This window comes from Schistocerca gregaria, chromosome 2, assembly GCF_023897955.1.
Source record: "Schistocerca gregaria isolate iqSchGreg1 chromosome 2, iqSchGreg1.2, whole genome shotgun sequence".
NCBI classification, from domain to species: domain Eukaryota; kingdom Metazoa; phylum Arthropoda; class Insecta; order Orthoptera; family Acrididae; genus Schistocerca; species Schistocerca gregaria.
In genome coordinates this window covers 545,557,295-545,571,452 of record NC_064921.1, presented here as the reverse complement: position 1 = coordinate 545,571,452, position 14,158 = coordinate 545,557,295, and the positions used below count along the sequence as shown (strand labels likewise).

At 37.5% G+C, this 14,158-nt stretch overlaps 1 protein-coding gene across 1 annotated transcript in view; it reads right to left on the bottom strand.

Moving 5' to 3' along the window:
* LOC126331737 (nose resistant to fluoxetine protein 6-like) overlaps positions 1-14,158 on the bottom strand; it is a 242,767-nt gene that overhangs the window by 53,705 nt on the left and 174,904 nt on the right. Inside the window, exons 9-11 of the mRNA XM_049996518.1 lie at positions 5,733-5,871; positions 5,429-5,618; positions 5,181-5,323 (exon numbers count right to left, since the gene is read on the bottom strand). Coding sequence (XP_049852475.1) covers positions 5,181-5,323; positions 5,429-5,618; positions 5,733-5,871 — 472 coding nt within the window. The remainder of the gene's footprint in view (positions 1-5,180; positions 5,324-5,428; positions 5,619-5,732; positions 5,872-14,158) is intronic.

Here is a 14,158-nt window from a genome sequence, read left to right as displayed (position 1 = left end):
ATTATGGTCTTGAGCCCAGAGAGGCACTGCAAGTTATGTTATGCTGTTAGCAAAGGCAGTCATGTCAGTCATCTGCTGCCATAGCCCATTAACACCAAATTTTGCCACACTGTGCTAATGGATACATTCATCGTACATCACACACTGATTTCTGTGATTATTTCAGGCAGTGTTACATATTTTTCAGCACTGATAACTCTATGCAAATACCGCTGCTCTCGATCATTAAGTGAAGGCTGTTGGCCACTGCGTTGTCTGTGGAGAGGTATCCTTGACACACTATTGACATTGTGGATCTTGGTATATCGAATTCCCAAATGATTTCCAAATTGGAATGTCTTATGTCTCAAGTTCCAACCACCTTTCTGCATTCAAAGTAAATTAACATACATTGTGTACACAATTCTACTGCCTTCTGTATATGTGCATATCACTATCCCATGACTTTTGTCACCCCAGCTTATAGGCTAAGTCAAGTGAAATATGCAGTATAACACAAGCATTTTAGATATAAAAATTTACTATTTTACCTATTATTCAAGAACAGTTGGCTGCATGTAACATTACAACCTGCCATTTACTAGCACAAGTTTAAGTGAATGCTTAATCTTTTCGATTACCATCTTATACAGAACTTCCCACACATTTATATCTATTTGCTGATTTATATACCTGTCCAAGGGCTTAAATCCAGCCTGCAGTATTTTTTCTTTGTATGCATTCCTAAAATCTCTGTAACACTGAGGACACAGTTTATTTTACCACCCAGAGCACTCTCTGATATGACCTTCATGCCATTCAAACTGTTCTTATTGTTTCTATTGTCTTATTCCAGGGAATATTTTGTCTAGGACTTCAGACTTTAATGAGCATAAATTTTTCTTGTACATTCTGAATGACAAATACGGCATCAAATTAAAAAAAAAAGAAGTGTATTACACCAAGCTCAGCCCTCCTTCCTGCAGTGTCAGTACAATGTAATCAGTTGGAACAACATACCCATGAAGGTATATATGCGTGTGTTTGTATTTTGTTAGCTGTTAAGAAGGACTGATCTAAAACCTTAGCTAAATTTTCCATCTCGTTCATCTGTCTATTATCTTCTCAACACCACAAGTTTTCAGTGAGTGGTCACCTTTGCTCCTTTCATTATTTATATTCCACCAAAGACTTTCTGTTATCATATTTGCATATTTTTAGTACAAGGGGAATGCAAAAAGAAACAAGCCAGAGGCCATAAAGTGAAAACTGCTGAAGGGATCATAATGCTAATGCCTTTAGTGTGGTCACTGTACAGGTAAGAGTGCTGAGGTGGCCCCAAACTCATCACTAGAGAGATGTTGTCACCCATCCATATGACAACAGGGTGAGCATGTGCACACTTCAACCATTCACTGCTCTGGATCATAATGCTAATGCCTTTAGTGTGGTCACTGTACAGGTAAGAGTGCTGAGGTGGCCCCAAACTCATCACTAGAGAGATGTTGTCACCCATCCATATGACAACAGGGTGAGCATGTGCACACTTCAACCATTCACTGCTCTCAGATCATTGTGGTATAGTGTGCTTCCTTACAGTGGAAGGAATGTGGAGAATGGAAATACACTGGAGAATGGCACAAGTGTATGGAGTGCCTGGCATGTCCATTGCAAGTGTCTAGGCACGGCACAAGGGATTCAAGGAAGGATGGATATCGTTGGCTGATGATGCATGATGTGCAATGCCACACCCATTACCAATACCACTGTCCAGGAAGCGAAAGTCATTATTGTTGACTGGCCAGTTATGGTGGGGCCTTTGCCCCAGAGGTCAGATTTAGTGTTGGAATGAAATGGACATGCTGTGTTCTCTGGTTCTACTCTTTGATGACTTTCCATTTTGTGCTTTCTTCTGTTGTAAAGAAACATGATACTCCACTTTGATCTTCTTTTGAAGTGCCCGTTACTCTGCCGTCGGTACTACTGAGGGCAGTAGACAGTCATCATGTGCATGTGCCTGTTCTGTTGTTATGTGAGCATGTGCCAAGGTCCACCTAGCAGTGAGTTTGGGGCCTCAGTGCTCTTATAGGCCATTGCAATCCATTCTGCAGTTTTCATTTTACAGCCTTTGCTTCATTTCTTTTTGAATGCCCCTTACAATAAACATTTGTGACTCAAACTTTAAACAATGCTCCTTCATGGCTAATATTTCTAATTACCAGAACTTTTTTTTGCCAGTGAAGGCTCTCTCCTCTCTCTGTTCAAAATGCAAGCAGTAGGGCAAAAATAACTGAGTGCCTATGATCAATGTAATCATATTATTATTAATCATAGAACTACAGGTACAGGGTGTGGCAGAGAAACAAGCTGTTTTAATTCATCTCCAAAAGTGGAGTGGTATTATTGGCTACACTGAATGTTGATCATATGTATCAGGTAGGTAAACCATTTGCTGGATGGATAGCTGGAGTGGGCCTGAACTTACTGTGCCTGTGAAGAGCTTTTACAAAGATGGCGACTAGAAGGGAATGCCATTCCAACCTTAGATGGAATGATCCTGTACCACTGTCAGATGCACCCAGGTTATGAGTGACAAACTTTGAAGCAAAAAGAAAATACACTTAAACTGAAATTGCCAGGAAGGTCCACAAGCTGTTGTTCACAGGAATTAGCAGATGCAAAATGTTGTAGACATACTGTAAAACAAATTGCTGCAGTAATGTGAATGTCCAGTCATACAGTGCACAAAATTTTATGGAATGTTTCAAAGTTGCACTGTACAAGATGCAGGTTGTGCAACCTTTAAATGAAAATGATAATGAAAAGCAAATGACTCCATCTGTTGAACTGTTGAGTAAAATTAGGGACAAATTTAAGAATTTGCTGTGGATGGGTGAGGAGGCACATTTTCATCTCAGTGATTATATCAACAAACAAAACAGCCATTAGTGGTGTGAGGATAATGCTCATGAACTCCGTCAACACCCAGTACACAGTCACAAAGTCACAGTGTAGTGCACTGTCTGTTCAATGGATATAACTGACCCTTTCTTGTTTGAGAATGAACATGGAGGAGCAACCACAGTAACATCTCAGCAGTATGCTGCCACAGTTGTCACATTCCTCACACATTAACTTGAACAGTTAGCTTCAAATGGGTGTCAGTTTCAGCAAGATGGTGTTACATCTCATTGCGTTCAAGATTCAGTGGTGGCAGTGCACAAATTATTTGGTAATTATATCATTTCAAGGAATGGGGACACTTTGTGGCCTTCCAAATCTTCTGACTTATCCGTCTGTGATTACTTCCCTTGTAAGTTCCTGGAACACATAGAGTATGCTAGACATCTACAGACAATTGTGAAACTGTTTTATGTGCTGTGAACAATGTTGTCACAGATTATCTGAGTTTCAACATATTTAATGGTGGCCACCTACAAGACTTTGTTTTCAAAACATGAACAGTCTGTGAAATTACAATACTCAAGGTTTTTTTTGTTGTTGCTGTTGTGATTTAAAATGTTTTACAGTACAATCCTCAGCCTGTTTCACTATACCCATATTGGCCCATTTTTCTGCCACCCCAGATCTACAACTGTAACAACAGAGGCCTGTTTATGATACACATGCTATTTGTCATGTAATTGACATGAATCTTCAATCCTTTGATGTAGATATTGAGAAAGTTTGTAGAAGAAGTGGCTGAAATATACTTTTTAAATCTTCTTTTAAATTTGTGAGGATTCTCAGTTTCTTACTTTATGACTAATGAGAGCATATCAAAGACCTTTGCACTAGGTTTTATAACTCCATTTTGAACCCCAAACAAGGAGCAAAAGCTACATAATATTAATTTTGTATCCTTATCCTGGATTTAGAAATCACATTTCAACTCCAGTTGCATTTTGTATTACCATTTAGGACCAAATATAGTGGTAACTGAGTATAAGAATTCCAAGATATCTGAAGAGGCTTTTGAAAGATGTTCAGTTATCTATGTTATGCATTATTCTTACTGCTCACTTCTGCTGAAGGAATGCTACACTTAATCTTCCTGCACTGTCCCAGATATTGCATAATAAGCTGTAACCCTGGTCTTCAAGACAACACATGCCCCTAAGTGCAAAACTTCCTGAGTTGGGCTTCTTGGTTAGTTCATCTACATGATGATTCTACTTTAGCATATTATCCATCTGAACTCCAAGGAATTTTACACATGTTGTCACTCTGATTCTAGAGTATGCGGTGACAATGAATAGAGTGTTAAATAAAGTGCAGCAATGGGAAGTATACAAATCCAAGAGAAGTTATGGAAGTATTGTTGTAGAGAAACATATAACGAATCACAATGTTGATGAGATGGTGAAGGAAACAATGTGACTTAGAGTTAAACATCCCACTGACAGTGAGATTATTACAGATGAGAAATGGTATAATATTAAAAGGAATAACAGGAACAAAATACCAGCTAACATTCCAACCTTTCATCTATACTATGATTTATAATAAAATAAAAAAAAAATTGTGCTCCAGAATGAAATTAACAAAACGTTGACAAGAGAATTACAATGTCTCAAACTGAGAAGACTTTCCTTGTGACTCTACAAAAATTCTGATAGAAAAAGAATACTATAGTGTGGCAAAGTATGTGGGAAGACATTGAGCTAAAGTTACTTGTTTACCATGTGAATAGTAAATTTTATGTAGCATGTTAAGCAGTAGACCCAATTGTTGTATTATACCACTACATCTTTCATGTACACACAAAGACAATAATATGTCACAATTTTTTTTTTAAACCCTGGCGTTATAAAACATTATGCAATTAGATGCAATAAGTATTGTGAAACAGCATCTATTGTAAATCTTTGTGTGTTATATATTATTATGCATATACTGTTTATGCCATTATGTGTATATATTGTCAGCATAATGATATACCCTATGTTACAAATATCTAATTGTACAGGTAATCTACAGGACCAACAAAAATCACAATTACAGAACTTTTTCACTATTTGTCAAAGTTGAACTTCAGTTTTCTAAATACATTTTTTCAGATTTGTAATTTATGCATAAGATGTCTCTCCTGACTTTTTAACACTTACCCAAAAGAGCACAATAAGAAATAAAAACAGATTTGTAGATATAATTAATTTTCAGATTATATAAACTCACACAAGAAGACTTAAGGCACGTACCACATTTGTATCATCCAGATGAATTATTGCTGTTGTTCTGTACATCAGCATCATTTGTATTGCTCCATGAGTGAGGAACATGGAATAAGTGATACGAGATAATGGTGCAAACACTTTCCATGAAAGTAATGCATTAATAACACCTGAGAAACAAGAAAACCAGAAAGTTAAGTTTTGTGTTTTTGTAACAAAATGTTCTATCACAAATGATTTCCAATTGAAACTGTGAAATTAAATGATGTACATACCCCCATAACCAGTACAGCATGAAAACACCAATAGTGCAACTCCTGTAGACCAACCTGTTCTGATAAAAGTGTGAAAAAATGCTGCATTGACAGGGCTATACACATAATTTGGAAGGTTGAAGGGGTACAATGCAAATACCGTGCCTATTGTGAGAAATGTTAAAGTAATCACTGTCACAACTGTGGTGACCTAGAACACAAAAAGAGAAGTGTTATGTATTTATTTGAAACAGTGAGAAAGCTATAATATATATTTAAATAATATTTTCAATTATAAGTTACCTGTAAATAAAATGACACCTACTTTTGGCATCTTAAACTCAGCTTTTTGCTTTTTAATACTGTGAAGCATGTATCCAGTGATTACTCCAACAAGCCAAGAATTGTACCGAGTGTGTGTAGTATAGTACATTCTTGTCTTGTAATCATTATCCCATTCAATGCTGTAAAGAGATACTGTGTTTTAAAAGAAACTATACTGATTTTGAAACCACAAAAATAATTTTCAGTGAATTCTACCTGGAAGAAGGAGAGTATTCATGAATTTAATGGACATCATCAGCGATCCTTAATGAATTAAAAACACAAATGCAAAAAATATGACTTGCTGTGCCACAATATACTCTAGTTTCCAAAAAAGAAACACACCTTTGCAGTATGCCTGTTCTCATGTATGAGGCTCACTAACACCATTATCTGTAAGGATAACCACCAAGATCAAAAAAGTTGATGCACTACACTGTACATTTTATATACACTCATGCCTGTAAGTTGAAGGATTTTTTAGGTCCACAAAACTACATAGCCATGGAATTAATTTGTGTACTAATAAGAGTTGCGGCAACATTGTGACTCATGGAATAATTATATGGCTATAAGATATACTTGAAAACTTACAACTGGCAATGAGTTATACTTCCTGTGTGTGGTTTCACATGATAGTGGCACATATACTGTCAGTATGGAATGTAATATTCTCACAGGGCAGTATAGCATGTATGGCCTGTGGAACATTTCCCATTGCTAGACAAGTGCCCTCTTGAGGTGAGCATTGGTGCATAGATCTAGTATAAGGGCAGAAAACCTTTCACATAGAGTCAATCTAAGTGCATCAGATGGAGTACAGGTCTATATGCACAATGAAATATGAGCATGTGACATTGTAGTAGGTCATCCCTAACACTGCACATTTCCTGGAATCATTCATAGCAGGTAAGCAACCACATTCACTATGCCATACAATGTCTTGTGTGAGGGAAATGCAACTGGTGGATTTATCAAACAATGGACAATCCAGGATGGAATGTAACAATATTATGAGAAGGAAAGTTGCTGCTCACCATATAGTGGAGATGCTGAGTCGCAGATAGGCACAACAAAAAGATTTTCAAACTTAAAGCTTTCGGCCAATGGCCCTTGTCAACAACAGACACTCATACACACATACACACACACACACACACACATGCAAACACAACTCACTCAGAGTAAAGTGTGTGAGTTGCATTTGTGTGAGTGTGCGTGTGTGCATACAGGTATGTGTGTCTGTTGTTGACAAGGCCATTGGCCAAAGCAATTGGTGGATTATTACATGTACTGAACAGTTCATTCACTTGGAGCCAACTATACACAATCACACAGGAGATGTGTAACCCAAAGTCTGCCAAAATGTCTTATGCCAGATTTGGTGCAAATCTGATGGAACAACTTTGGACATGTGGGGAAAGATAATAGTGCTGCTGGATGGTGTAGCATGTGCTCAACCATGTCCACATGGCTGTTAGACACATCCTCTTTCCTGGAATCTTCTTCAGTGCCATGAATTGACATTATGGGTGATATTAACTTTCTGCTTACTTTCCAATAGCTGTGCCCCACTGCTAATCATCTAGGATGTGGTCATGCCTAATGGCAACCAAATGTGTTTGCTGTATCATCCTGTATCTATATAAGTCCAATAAAATATGAAACATGCCATCCAAATCACTACATCCAAGATCTCTGGTCACACGACTTGTTGCAGGCACACAAAAAGATCTTGTACTGGCATGTTATGTATGTCATATGTGTCCATTTTGTCCTGCCACAGATTAGTCTACAAGTGATACCAAGGTGAAATATTTTACCATGAAGTTTGTGGATAAAATCATTAGTGGTTCATGTTGTCATTTATGTTGCGAATAGCAATCTATTACCAGTTACCTGAACATACAGTAGTATTAAATTACCAGAAATATGATTATGTGAAAGAAAAAAAATCTCTAAATTGAAACAACAACAAATCAAAAAGAACAATGTCCAATTTTATTGGCATTGGCACAAAAAATAGTTTTGCCCTGTTACCTCAGTTATACCTGGAAGACTATTATGGAGTTAAGGCACGTTTTCAGCTGGAAACCAGTTGTTTCCATGCAAGGAGAGAAGAGGAGGGCAGTCCAGATATTAGGTGACAGACAAGGAGTATGCATGAACCAGGTGTTGTATGAAAAATTAGATTAGAGGCCCCAGGTAAACAGTCATTTTAGTATAGTACATATCTTAGGAAAAGGCAAATAAGTGACAATCTTTGAGCAAGAATGGTTTGAAGGAGGATTCTGTGTCCTGTGCAGATTTTTTATTGGGGGGAGTTTGTTTTTTGCAGCTAGTTAACATGGAGTTGAATCATCTGCTTCTTTCTGTTAATCAGTGAAACATGAGTTTAGTTTCTGTAGACCCTATTGGTAGGTGGGGTTACACAAGTCAGGGTTTACATCTCAATGGGAAATGGAAGTGGATAGGAGAACATTTAACAGGGAACACTGCCATTCTCAGGGAACATTGCTAAATCATCATGTAAGAACAACAGATGCTTTTAGTGCACACCCAGAGCTCAAACAATTTATATTGAGAAGACTTAGACAGAAATGTGTGAACATAAAAAGGAGGTTGAAGCAAATTTAATACACAAAAATATTAAAGGGTAAAAAATTAAATTCATGAATTTAATTTTTAGGTAATGAACAGCATAACAACCAAGTAGACATATTACATCTTTCTGAACTTCAGTCAGTTAACCACTGATTTAAAAATTCTGGTTCTGAAGAGGTATGTCTAAGCACCATATTACTGTAAATAAAGTGTGTAAGCGGTGTAACTTACATTAAGAAGGGATACAAATCAAATATAAGACATTGACATTCACAGATTTTGCAGTGATCAGCAGTTTGGAGCTTGTAATAACACAAGCAAAAATTCATGAAACCACTAATATTTAAACACACAATTCATAGGTCAAAATTTCAAGAATAACATCTTTGCAACAGGAAAAGACCTGTAGATAATTCAGATGGAAAGTGACTCACATAAATAGTATAAAGTAAAAGCAACCTGGAACATTATTACCCAACACATAAATAAAATCAGTGAGGTAATGCAACAGCTAGGGCAGAAATAATGACACAGTAAAGTCAGTGACCACCAAATTTAATTATTACTTTCTCACAGTGACAACAAAGATTGCACCAACTACTAAAAGCCAGGTACATATGTATAGATTTACTTTACTGTTATGGACATAGTCTACACTGATAAGGTGGCTCCATTTAAATCACATAGTTCGGTAGGCAACTTCACAGTTAAAGGATTTATTTACAAATGCACACTTTTACAGATCTTGTGTTATCAGTGTTTGCTAATTTAATAATTATAAAAAAAGTACGTTTAGCACTGAGAAAGATTTCATCAGTAGTAACCGTACATGTTAAAGAAGTGCAGCTCTGATACAAAGACAGACACCATGAATGAGTACATCTAGGTTGACATAGTTAGTAAACATTATATCTTTGTCCAGGGTGTGTGTCCATTCTGGAAACAACAGTTGTCACAAAACTGAGGTTTGGCAACATTCAAATTTAGGTTGATACTGTTAGGCATGCTACATCATCACAGCATTGGACAAATCCTTGGTCAGTTCTGGAGATATGTAGGGCCAAATATCTATACGAAGATCACAAAATCCAATAAATTATGAGCCATTGGTTCATGAGTTTGGAGTAGCATCTGATAGCACATGTGTTCTATCAGGTTTAGATCAGACAAATTTGGTTGCCAAGACTTAAATGTGAGTTCTCTATCATATTCCTCAAACCACTGTAGCATCATTCTAGCCTTGCAATGCAGTCAGTTATTCTACTGCAAGATGCCACCGCCATAATGGAAAACATTAAGCATGAAGGGAAGCAGGTTACCAGCAATAATATTCACACAGTCTGCAGCTGTCATGGTGACTTAATTACTACTGCAGGTTTGATTGAAGCCCAGGTGAACCTCACCCATAACATAATACTCCATTCACCTGGATGACAGCATCTCTGGACATGACCATTAATCTGATGATTCAGCTGAACATGTGACACATTTCTATTGATCCATCATCAAAACCTTGTTGATCCTGTGCCCACAGCAACAGGAAATGATGATAGTGTTGGATCAGTATGGGAACATATAAGGGTCATCTGAGGTAGAGCCCCATGTTCAAAAATATGTGCTGAACAGCGTAGTTCAAAAGACTTGTTCCTACAACAGCACTGAACTCTGCTGTCAGATCTGCTACTAAAGTTCATCTGGAGAGTGGTCAAGCCCCCAGTCTCTACAATCTGTGATGAGGTGTGACTGTTCAACATCTTGTCAGATGAGATTTTCACTCTGCAGCGGAGTGTGCGCTGATATGAAACTTCCTGGCAGATTAAAACTGTGTGCCCGACCGAGACTCAAACTCGGGACCTTTGCCTTTCGCAATATCCTTTCTCTCAGGAGTGCTAGTTCTGCAAGTTTTGCAGGAGAGCTTCTGTAAAGTTTGGAAGGTAGGAGACGGATACTGGCAGAAGTAAGGCTGTGAGTACCGGACGTGAGTCGTGCTTCGGTAGCTCAGATGGTAGAGCACTTGCCCGCGAAAGGCAAAGGTCCCGAGTTCGAGTCTCGGTTGGGCACACAGTTTTAATCTGCCAGGAAGTTTCATATCAGCGCACACTCCGCTGCAGAGTGAAAATTTCATTCTGGAAACATTCCCCAGGCTGTGGCTAAGCCATGTCTCCGCAATATCCTTTCTTTCAGGAGTGCTAGTTCTGCAAGTTTCGCAGGAGAGCTTCTGTAAAGTTTGGAAGGTAGGAGACGGATACTGGCAGAAGTAAGGCTGTGAGTACCGGACGTGAGTCGTGCTTCGGTAGCTCAGATGGTAGAGCACTTGCCCGCGAAAGGCAAAGGTCCCGAGTTCGAGTCTCGGTCGGGCACACAGTTTTAATCTGCCAGGAAGTTTCATATCAGCGCACACTCCGCTGCAAAGTGAAAATCTCATTCTGGAAACATTCCCCAGGCTGTGGCTAAGCCATGTCTCCGCAATATCCTTTCTTTCAGGAGTGCTAGTTCTGCATGTTTCGCAGGAGAGCTTCTGTAAAGTTTGGAAGGTAGGAGACGGATACTGGCAGAAGTAAGGCTGTGAGTACCGGACGTGAGTCGTGCTTCGGTAGCTCAGATGGTAGAGCACTTGCCTGCGAAAGGCAAAGGTCCCGAGTTCGAGTCTCGGTCGGGCACACAGTTTTAATCTGCCAGGAAGTTTCATCTTGTCAGATATTCATAGTTTAATCATCTTTCAACTGCTTTCCCAAGACTGATGCAACCAGATGACCAGCTTCACCATTTCTAAAATGCTTGTTCCAAGGCACTGGATCATAATAATCTGTCCTTTATGAGAGTCACTTATGTCATTGGATTCCACCATTTTTGGTCCATATCAGTGTTAGAATGATTCCCTGTTTGTCTTTTCTCTGCTTATGTGGCTAATTTGGTTCTGTTTTCTTTTGATTTGAATTTATGGGGATTGTCAAACTCTTGTTTGTGGCAAATGCAAGCCTGTTCAGCACATCTGCACCAGAATACAGAACATTACTCTGAACTTAGACAAAGAAAAAGTCTTCATGAAAATTATTTGTGGATCTCATGGCCGAAAATGAAAATTACAATTAATCTGAAACTGATTTTATTAATAGCAATAAATGATATTAGTGGATCAGTGATCTTGATAATGAGTGTAAGGATTCCAAAACTTGGAAGAGTCTTCCATATTTTGTGTGGTTATCTACTTTATAGTTTTCTTTGTTTTAAATTTTGTTGAAAGGATAGCTTCTTTATCTTAGTTGCCTAGAAGACAATAAATAGAACAAGAAGATGTGGAAGTGTGGGGGATAACACAGCACCTTTGTCTTCACATTAACAGAAAGGTAGAAATTTCTAACTGAAAGCATGTTGAACTGAGCTCGTTAATTAGACTATTTAAGTGTTGACTTCATTTCTGGTTTGTTATTCAGCTGGACTCTAGGGTATTTTACGCATAGTGTTTCATTTCTAGCACAGGCAGGTTGCTTCTAATTGCATAACATGTATGTTCCTCATTACATTATGACTAATACTATGTTTGCAGTCAGTTGTAGATCCGTAGAGCTATAATCTGGATTATGTCTGGTATACCTCAGTATGGGCCCTCTGTTAATCCGATAGAGTCATCAACAACATCACAGTTTTTGTATGAGCATAACAGCTTGGGAAGGTCACTTATATAGGTTAGAAATAGGCACAGATTCAATACCTATCATTGTGATATCTTATAGTTTATGTTTCTCCATTTGGAAGTTGGCAATAAAAGTGAGTCCCCTAAGAATAGGGAGAAGAGAATTCTTAATTACATCTTAGTAAGAATTAAGGGAACTAATCAGGTTCGATCCAATGTATTGAGAGCAGACAATTATGCCATGCAGCTGTTAGTAGCTGTAAAGTAACAACAAAGCTTCATGGACTGCTTTACGAGGAACAATTATGTAGGGAACAAATATGGATGGTGTGCACCTCAATCTGCACTGCACCCAGTGCAGTTGAGTTAAGGCTGCCCCCCAGTGATAATCACATTGCCTGTTCTCATAGCAAAACAGACAACAGCATAAATAGCTCTGCCATCGTGTAACAGTATTAGAGACCTTATACAATGTGATTTCGCAGAACTAGTTATGCTGTTGTTTCCTTTAGTGAAATGTTGGGCCTATGTAAGGACTTTTGCAGATCTGCAATATTCATGCATAGACTGTCAAAGTCCCTTGAGTGGTAGCGCTGCACAGCTGCACACAATGTGAGTTTGTCCCATAGCCAACTGTAGCCATCTGTGGGAGAATATCTTCACTGAATTTTCTATCACTGAATACTGATCATTTCTGATAATTCCACAAATTAAATTTATTTTGAAGGGAGGGATACTTGTTACAATTATACATGTGGGATAAATAAATGAAACATAAAATTTACAGCCATTTCTTCCAAGTTAGTGCTTGAATGCTGACTGTGTTGCAACAAAAGCTCTTTGATTCATTTTTGGACTTATGCAGTTGCATAGATTACATGCATGTGTATTAACACACTATTATTCCCTTCATTTGATACGCATTAAGAGGAAGAAAGCCTTCACAAACCTACCTTCAAGTTCAGAATAGTTTTTGCAGACACCACAGGGGAAAACTTTCCAGTGCTTCTCAATTGCTTTAAAGTCAAACCACTAATTTTCTGAGATGTAATAAACACATAAACACCAATGGCACTATGAAGAAACACTAATTTGCTGGCAGAAGTGGATTAATTTTGGTTGCAAATGGTTCAAAGGTCGCTAAAAAATTTTCCACAGCTCTTTCAGTGGTTCAATGGTTTTCTGGTTTCCTACATTGCTATTCCATAGGTCATAGCATTTCTCTCAGAATTTTTGCCTATCATTAGCAATGGTACTGATAAATTAAACCACTTGGGAGCAGTCGATCATGAACTTCAGTGCTAAAGTTGTGGCTGACACATATAAACATGCACACATAGCTGTTCAAATACTGTTTTCTGTATTAGATAACTCCTGTCTAGAGCTAAAATGAACATGTACAACAGAATACAAAGAATGCATTACATCACACTCAAAATTTGACTCATCAAGAGCAGATATGGAAGGTCCACTACAGCCACTGATGAAGTAACTCATCTGAGAAATTACTATAGTAAAAAAGAAAAAGATTTGTATACCACTGTGTTTCATTTATTAGCACTCTGGCCATGTTGTTATCTTATGCGAAGTATCTGTCTGGGATGTGGAAAATTATACCAACAATTTATTTTTCACTTTGAGACTGTAAAAAAATATAATAAAAATGTCTGCTCTTTTTTTATAGGCACTTGTGTAGAGTTCCTTAAGCACATTATCATTTCACATCTGACTGCAATTAGTAATAAATGAAACTCTATTTGTCCACATACTATTCATCTAAATCTTCAAGGATGTTTTTAACAATAAAAATGAGAAACTCCTATTTTACATCAGTTTAATAAGAAACATTAGTAAATGAAAAATAATTAAAAAGGATACTGTAACAAAGAATTTTATTTGGAATTTGAATAAAGTAAAAGATAAAAATAAACTATGTACTTTTACATTAGACTACAGACCTACTTTGTTTCTATTCCTTTGATGTATGTTTATTAAATTTGTTTATGTATTTAATAATGTGTGTTAGAGCATGTTTATGGTCCAGCCATTAGAATATTTATTTAATTTCAAGTTATTTAAATCTAAATCCAGTATTTCAAATGTTTCATTCTTTTTGTAAGTGAATGTTGGCTTGAAGACATGGCAGGAGCACTCTAGCCAATAACAGTGCTCATGGATGGGTAGACTGG